Source organism: Gadus morhua, chromosome 2, assembly GCF_902167405.1.
Source record: "Gadus morhua chromosome 2, gadMor3.0, whole genome shotgun sequence".
Taxonomy (NCBI): Eukaryota; Metazoa; Chordata; class Actinopteri; order Gadiformes; family Gadidae; genus Gadus; species Gadus morhua.
The window spans coordinates 2,170,496-2,179,234 of NC_044049.1; the positions used below are offsets into that span (position 1 = coordinate 2,170,496).

At 46.3% G+C, this 8,739-nt stretch overlaps 1 protein-coding gene across 1 annotated transcript; it reads right to left on the reverse strand.

Moving 5' to 3' along the window:
* Window positions 1-2,063: 2,063 nt before the first annotated feature.
* Window positions 2,064-7,680, reverse strand: kcnh6a (potassium voltage-gated channel, subfamily H (eag-related), member 6a). Its single transcript, XM_030348987.1, has 2 exons — window positions 6,994-7,680; window positions 2,064-3,574 (listed from the first exon to the last, which is right to left on the reverse strand). Exons 1-2 carry the CDS (start codon window positions 7,067-7,069, stop codon window positions 3,258-3,260), a joined length of 393 nt encoding a protein of 130 aa, XP_030204847.1. The 5' UTR covers window positions 7,070-7,680; the 3' UTR covers window positions 2,064-3,257.
* Between the last annotated feature and the right edge of the window lie 1,059 nt (window positions 7,681-8,739).

Sequence of the window (8,739 nt, forward strand, 5' to 3'; positions counted from 1 at the left end):
CACCCTCACCTATACACACACACACACACACACACACACACACACACACACACACACACACACACACACACACACACACACACACACACACACACACACACACACACACACACACCGTGCAGCACATTCACAGATTTGCATAGCTCCATTCACACATCCCTGCTGTGAGAGTCTGGATTTATTTTAGGTAACAGGATGGTAAAGATGAATGAAAGTGTTCAGAGGTGATGGATGGAGTCTGAATTTAGTTCAAGGTTTTCTCAATCACAGCCAACGTCGTACAGCTGGCGGTGACATGCTTTCTCCTGCCTGCTCCTTCCACTGAGCTCGTACAACCAATGATTAACTATACAATAATTATAAGTATAAGGGTGAAACAGGTGACACAAAATAACTATACAACCAATGATTAACTATACAATAATTATAAGTATAAGGGTGAAACAGGTGAAACAAAATAACTAGTGCATGCAAGATACAACAGAACAAATACAATTTAAATATATATTTAAATTGTTTTAATATATAGTTAATATATATTTTTTTATATAGTTTTACATATGTAAAATATATATATATATATATTTTTAATATATAGTTTTACATATAATTGTGTGCAGTTGATGCTAACAAGCAAACTCGAACTGATACCTAACGGCACTAGTTAACTGCTAAACCTAGTGTTAAATTAAACCTAATGGTTATGGTTCCCTAATGGCGTTGGTTAACTAGTTAGATGTAACCTTAGGGCGCTGGGTAACTGGTTAACTCTAACGTAATGGCGTTGGTTGCCTGGTTAACTGCAACATAGGGGCGCTGGTTAACTGGTTAACTGGTTAACTGTAACCAAATGGTGGTGGTTACCTTGTTAATGGTTTACTGTGGTGGCAGTAGTTAGCTGGTTAACTGTAACCTAATGGTGGTGGTAACCTGGTTAACTGTGGTGGCAGTAGTTAGCTGGTTAACTGTAACCTAATGGCGGTGGTAACCTGGTTAACTGTGGTGGCAGTAGTTAGCTGGTTAACTGTAACCTAATGGCGGTGGTAACCTGGTTAACTGTGGTGGCAGTAGTTAGCTGGTTAACTGTAACCTAATGGCGGTGGTAACCTGGTTAACTGTGGTGGCAGTAGTTAGCTGGTTAACTGTAAACTAATGGCGGTGGTAACCTGGTTAACTGTGGTGGCAGTAGTTAGCTGGTTTACTGTAAACTAATGGCGGTGGTAACCTGGTTAACTGTGGTGGCAGTAGTTAGCTGGTTAACTGTAAACTAATGGCGGTGGTAACCTGGTTAACTGTGGTGGCAGTAGTTAGCTGGTTAACTGTAAACTAATGGTGGTGGTAACCTGGTTAACTGTGGTGGCAGTAGTTAGCTGGTTAACTGTAAGCTAATGGCGGTGGTAACCTGGTTAACTGTGGTGGCAGTAGTTAGCTGGTTAACTGTAAGCTAATGGCGGTGGTAACCTGGTTAACTGTGGTGGCAGTAGTTAGCTGGTTAACTGTAAGCTAATGGCGGTGGTAACCTGGTTAACTGTGGTGGCAGTAGTTAGCTGGTTAACTGTAAGCTAATGGCGGTGGTAACCTGGTTAACTGTGGTGGCAGTAGTTAGCTGGTTAACTGTAAGCTAATGGCGGTGGTAACCTGGTTAACTGTGGTGGCAGTAGGACACAACAAATGGATCCACGCTGGACCTCAGCTGACACACTGCTCACATTTCCATGACAACAGCTCTGGAGAGTATACAGCCAACTGGCCATAGTAATAAATGGTGTGTGTGTGTGTGTGTGTGTGTGTGTGTGTGTGTGTGTGTGTGTGTGTGTGTGTGTGTGTGTGTGTGTGTGTGTGTGTGTGTGTGTGTGTGTGTGTGTGTGTGTGTGTTTGTTTGTGAGCATGCGCCCATGCGCTCATTCATGAGGTGCGTGTGTGTGTGTGTGTATAAGTTTGTGTGTGTGTGTGTGGATGAGTTTGTGTGTGTGAGTTTGTGTGTGTGAGCATGTGCAAATGCGCACACATGAGGTGTGTGTGTATAAAATTGTGTCTGTGTGTGTATATGTGTGTGTGCGTGCGTGTATGTATGCGTGTGTACGTATTTCTGTGTTTGTGTGTGTATATGCCTGTGTGTGTGTGTGTGTGTGCATGTGGCACCAGGCCTGCTATGATCGCTGTCCTCCATATCAGAGCTGGTGTGTTTCTGCCTCAGCGGCTCTGTGAGCCAGCGATGGGCTGAGCGCTCGATATCCTGCCGGACCCAGCGAGTCAACGGGGGAAAAAGCCTGCAGAATGTAACCCGTATCCGTTTCCCTGAACATTTACCCGGGTCAGAGAGCCAGCGACGGGTGACCAGAAGGCCTGGACACACATAGGGGGGTAGGGGAGTATGACCGCAACGATCCGATGGCTTTGAAAGGATGATTTAATAAGAAGCCTGGCTTCTGTTTCAGGGTCTCTGCCTGGCCTGGGTTACAACCTCGCCATCCGCTTGTCTATCCACTCTCCCGAACGTCGCAGGGGGGTTCGCTGAGCTCTGGTTGACTTGTAATCTGAAGGTTGCAAGCTCTCCGGCATCAGTATCGAGGTGTCCCTGAGCTAGACATCTAACTCTGACTGCTCCCGACAAGCTGGCTGTCACTTGCATGGTTGACTCGCTGTCTTTGTGTGACTCAACCGTTGTAAGACCCTTTGAAAAGTGTCTGCTAAATGTAAATGTCACTTATTTTGACTACAACGCATCAATGCCCTTTAAACTCAGAGACTTTCATCAGACGCTTTTACCGGAAGCGACTTAAAATAAGTACATTTGTTAGAAGAAAGAGGAACAACAATATGTCACCGAAACAAATTCCAAGCACTTACAATCGCTAGGTTAACCCATTCCCTGTATACAACAAAAATTGCTAGGATAAGATGCTACACGTGACTCACACCATGAATGTATTGACTAAATATGGGGAAGCAGACTATTCGCCTCGCTGCAAGCGCTGAATTATCCAAAACTTTATTGTTCCCAGATGAGTCATCAAGTGGATTTATAAACCTAGGTCTGACACCTAAGTGTGGAACTCCTTTGTTAAACATAGATTGTGATGAAGAAGATTAGGGGGGAAAGCTTACCTTAGAGAGGGAGAGAGAGACAAGAGCGAGAGAGGGAGGGAGGGTAAGAGAGACAGACAGACAGAGAGAGACAGAGAGCGAAACAGAGAGACAGGGAGAGAGAGACAGGGAATAGACTGTGGAGATTTTATATAAAAAGTCTCTATTGATTACTGTATAGGACAAATCCAAAATGAAAAAAAAATCAAAAGGAAGAGACAGGGTTTCCTGCTGTCGAAATGTAGCCAGTTCCCACCTTCTTTATCGTAGTAGAGGATCTCCACCTTGCGTTCCTCTGAGCCCAGCAGGGCCTGGGCCAGTTGGGCCATGGCGGTCTTCATGGTCCCCGGGCCCACCAGGAACTGGCAGGTGCATGGCTGCTGCATGATCTCCGCGCGGCTGAAGCCAAACATCTCGCAGAAGCCCTCGTTGCAGTAGATGATGCCACAGTTCTTCATCTGCGTGTTGCCGATCAGGAACTTGCGATCTGAGAGGGAGTTTAAAGGTACTTGATGATAACTTTGAACTTTTGATAACTCTGATATATGAATGAGAAAAATATTTCACAAAAAAAAAAATAGAATATATAATATATATATACATATATATATAAAAATATTGCCGAAATGAAACCAACATGACATGACCCAGTGAGGGCCAATGGGAGTGACGATGTACTGGGGAGTACACTGGTCGGAGAGGCTAAGGCATCAAAGGAAGTAATATAGGATTCAAACATTTCAAATATCAGAAAGAAGAATTGCACAAGAGACAACACTAAGCGTTGACTGCTTATGTGACAGCTACACTATTCGGGACTTAGAAGATGTTCAGGAAACTTGTGTGACTAGCAGGAAATCATTATCCTGCTAGTATGATAATGACATGATAATAATGTCATTTGTTTGCCTTCAGAGTTTTATGATAAGAACCTTAAAGCCTTAATTAATTCTTATTGATTATTTTTAGAGTGACATGCCGGCTTTGACCCGTTCATCCACCCTAACCCTAACCGTACCCGCCATGGACTTTGTCTTTATACTACAGCCAATAGCTTCCTCAAGCCTCACTGGTAGATGGTAGCCTGACATCACTGTCATTGTCTGATGCCCAGGAAGGGTCGAAGGCTTTATCGAAAGAAAGATTTCTGGCAAAAAATGATTTTCTCGGCAGAAAGGCAAACCTTTCCAGAGTGCGGATGTGTCATTCAACATATATTCAATAGAGCTGTTTATCAGTTCCGTTGGCTTGTCGGCCCAGCTATATTTGGAGATGGAAACACTATGCTGCCCCTTGTATAAGTATGTTAATGAGACATGGAGTAGCCGCAGGTAGCTCTGTGAAGATCTATCTCTGTTGTGTACGGTGAATGGGTTAACCTAGCGACGGTAAGTGCTTGGCACTTGTTACTATGAACATCCTCACTGTACTGACAGCGATATATGGTTGTTTTTCTTTCTTCTAACAAATGTACTTATTGTTAGTCGCTTTTGGATAAAAGCGTCTGCTAAAAGCCCTAAACGTAAAATGTAAATGCAAATCGACGTTGTGTCTGTTTCCCAATGTGGACCTTCACAAACAAACTACAAATGAAGCACTCTGAATCCAGCTTGGATCGACCATTTTAAGTTAGATACCAAGCACAACTCTGAAACATGTGAGTCTGCCCTCTGAACTGTCAGCAGAAGCAAACAGGTGAGATCCCGCCCCCTACCTACCGGGATGAATCATGTGGATCAGTGCCTACAGGGGGGTCTGATAGGAACTGATGCAGCCTCTCTAATTCTTCAGATTTATTCCTGTGCAACAGTCTTTTCTTGAACCCACCAAGCTGCTATTTATGCATGCTGCTAGTAATCAGTACAAAGCAGCTGCTAGCTATTATTGACAAGTGTATCCTATGCACACACACCCCCGACACACAGACACACACACACACACACACACACACACACACACACACACACCCACCCCCCTCCCTCATCTCCCTCCTCACAGCAGGGGGTCATTCTGCATCACCACATCGATCGGGGCCGGTTTGGTTCACAGGGCGATGATGGGAGATGTCCCCTCGGCTCGATGGGACCAGTGCACGGCCGTCCACTCTCATTGGAATGATATAATAACACTGGAACCGCTGTCCTCTCCACTGCTGCGGGGCCGCCATTGTCGTGACTCACCGCCCGCCCACGCCTGTAGTAAATGGACCGCTTAAAAGGTGACCCCCCCCCCCTGCTCTAGTTCCCCCTCAACCCCCTCACCCCCCCCCCCCCCCCCCCCCCCCCCCTCCCCCCAGTGCGCGGTCCTTCTCTCCAGGAGGTAAATGGGTGAGTTTCTCTGGTGACTCTCCCCCTTACCGGGGGGAGAGTCACCAGAGGATTCCGTGACTCCTGGAGGTAAATGGGTGAGTTAAAGTTAGTATCTGGGTCCCAGGCGTGACCCGCGCTGGGTTGACGGTCGTCAGGCGGTTGCGAGGCTGCGCTCCGGCACTATGTGCTTACCAGATGGGGAGCACATGCACATTTACACGCTCACACGTGGAAGAGGAGCCGGCACACACACATTTCTGAAATAACTTCCTCAGATATGAGGCAATAAAATGTAATTAATCAATTAAATCATCCTGCTGAAAAAGAAGTCTACATCATCCATCTATAATCTGTTGTACGTCTGACCCTAAGGGGACAGGCACTGTTTGTCCATATATGCTGTACGCCTTTATATGACCATTGTAATTGAATGCATTGTATTTTGGATCTTATCTACCGGTCCAGATGTAAAGCAGCCTTCCCTACTGATTCTGTCCTGTCCCTGTCAAACAAACCCATAAATGAGAACCACCATATCTTTCTCACAAAAACAAAGGTTCAGTTTTCTGTTACTTCATTGGCATAAGAAGATGGCAGGTTATTTTTGGGTGGTGGTTCAGCTTGCGGCCGTGATTTCATCTAGGTACCGCTGAGAATGGAGGTGATTGCAGCGGGCCTATTTTCTGATTCAAATTACACCGGGTTTCCGGCTCCCAGGAAGACTGCGACGCGAATAATACGAGTAGCTGTAGTGAGAGACGCAGTGACTCCGTTGTTGGCAACGGAGAGACGAGTGGAACATGTCAGGTCACGGAATACAGCGTAACACACACGTGAGAGAGGAGGACTTCTGATCAACGGGAGGATCTGTCGTCCTACTCGCCCCTGCATCACTGGTAAAACCAGACACTGAGAGATAATAGTATTTTCTTTCAGCCCAAAACAATGGCCCTACATTGGCAGCCAGCCTTTACACACCGATACAACAATCCAACGTGTTAGATGGATTGTAACACGTGTATAATAATACGATGGCCAGGAAGGAATAATGCAAAATACCGGTAATATGATTCCCTTTCTGGTAATTTATAGAGGAACGCTTTGTTATGGAGCTATAGAGAGCAGGTGGTCACAACTTCAATTAATTAGCGTTTAATTGAACATCTGAAAACTATGGAGGCTTTAATCAGGCTGGTTGTTTATAAGACAAAACGTTATTTCGCTGATTTGTGTTTCAGGAACTTGTTTCAAATAGTTGATTGCTTTAATTATTTCTCAAGTCTTACAACAACAGACACACAGACACAGACACAGACACAGACACAGACACACACACACGCACACGCACACGTACACACGTACACACACACACACACACACACACACACACACACACACACACACACACACACACACACACACACACACACACACACACACACATCTATCTTTAACTTATCCTAGTACACAAAGCTAGTTGATGCATCCAGATACAGTAACAAAGCAGTACGCCCTTTCCATAAACCCCTTCTCCTAAAGTTAGACCAGGCCTAGGAGCTGAGCACTGATAGGTCAACGCTAAGCGCACTCCACTCACTTTGTCCGTCGAACTTCCGGATGATGGTGTCCAGGTAGGTGTTCTGGAGCGCCACGTGACCCCGTCTCACCGGCATGTCGGCGCTGAGGTAAGACGCTCCTCCGACGCGTCAACTCGTCTCGTGAAAACACTATCGCGACAAATGCAGAGACGACGCGACAGCGGTACGACAGCGACGCGCGTCTGCGCTCCGAGCCGAGGAAAAGCAGCGTGAAGCCAGCGGTGGTGCTGCCGCTCCGCGTCCCCGTGATGGGAGATGACGGCGCGAGACGACACGGCGGGCACGAGGAGCAGTTGCCAGGGCGATGGCGGCAGGGGCGCACCGCGAGCTGTTTTGTTTGATGTCGCTGTCGGGCGTGATGTAGTAAAAAGAAAGCGGTAAAACTAGCCAAAAACGACAAAACAAGATGTATTAAAGCTGTTCACAAGTTCAAGTATCTCGCAAGAATAACACAGGCTACCGACACGGGTCTGGTCCGTAGAGTTGTGCAGAGCGACCCCGGAGCGTGGCTAGCTCCACTCGTTCATAGAGATAAACAGACAAGTGCAAATAGTCTCCGTCCGTGGCTCTGCCGCGCGCCTCTCGAGCGCCTTTTGACGCGACTCGCGCGCCTGACACGCTGACGGAGTGCAGACCTCTTGTTCTCGCGCTCCGCTCCAGAACTCCCCGCGCTCAGAATAGCCTCCATTATCCGCCACACTTCATGCCTACAAAGTTTCGATTCAGATTGATCCTAATAATGTGAAATATTGAATGAGGGAAATACGCTTAATACTCGATCTCCCGTGTGTGTGTGTGTGTGTGTGTGTGTGTGTGTGTGTGTGTGTGTGTGTGTGTGTGTGTGTGTGTGTGTGTGTGTGTGTGTGTGTGTGTGTGTGTGTGTGCGTGTGCGTGCGTGCGTGCGTGTTTGTGTTTCACTGTCCATTTTCTTAATTTTTTGACTTGTTAACTTGTTTGCGTGCATGCGTACGAACACACAAATGCGTAAACGTGTTCTGGTTTGGCAGTGACACCTATGTATTTTTAGGTGCGTGTGTGTGTGCATGGAACCGTGTCTCAAGCTGACATTTGAAAAGGGAGCTTAGTTATTTACTTAGTTGTGCCAGACTGTTAGTGTTTCTGTTTTGAATAACCGTCAATAGATCCTGAATGATGGGAACGCAGATTAGAGCGGGCACGCTCACTGCCTGGTTTTGATTGGAACACAGAGAACTAAGTCATACATATAAAAGAGAAAAGAAAAACTCTTAAGGACCCTATATGATATATAGGAAGTTATCTTCTGGCTGTCTGGTGATAATTATCTTCATGGAGAAAAAATAATTCTGTTTTGGTTACCAGGTGTAGGGAATGCACCTGGTCTAACTGTATTGACTCTGCCCTGTCCCACTCACTTTCTGTTTTTGTCGTCCTCCGTAGGGATGACAGATAGATCGACCGGTCACCGGAAACGACCCGTCTTCAGCTGGTCGGTGACCGGTCGTATCCAGAATAAGAATGAACAGAACTTTATCGATACAATGATTAGAGAGACTTTTACAGACCCTCTCCTGAGGACATGGACTTGCTTCTTCAGTCACATCTTTATTATACCCCCCAAAAAAGCTGACAAACGTCGTTCAGGTTGACAGCTCTAGGTCCACCTCTGTTCGTTAGTGAGGGGCCCGCTCAAAACTATAAAAAGGTCTGTTTAGAAAGGGTCGATTAAGGGCCGTATCAACACACCACTGGGCCCCGGGGAACCA

Bases quoted from the DNA above. Each gene is read 5' to 3' on its own strand.
- kcnh6a (XM_030348987.1), bottom strand. From the start codon at position 7,069: ATGCCGGTGAGACGGGGTCACGTGGCGCTCCAGAACACCTACCTGGAC. The intron at 3,575-6,993 runs GTGAGTGGAGTG...ACTCCCTCTCAG, and splicing joins CCGGAAGTTCGACGGACAAA to ATCGCAAGTTCCTGATCGGC.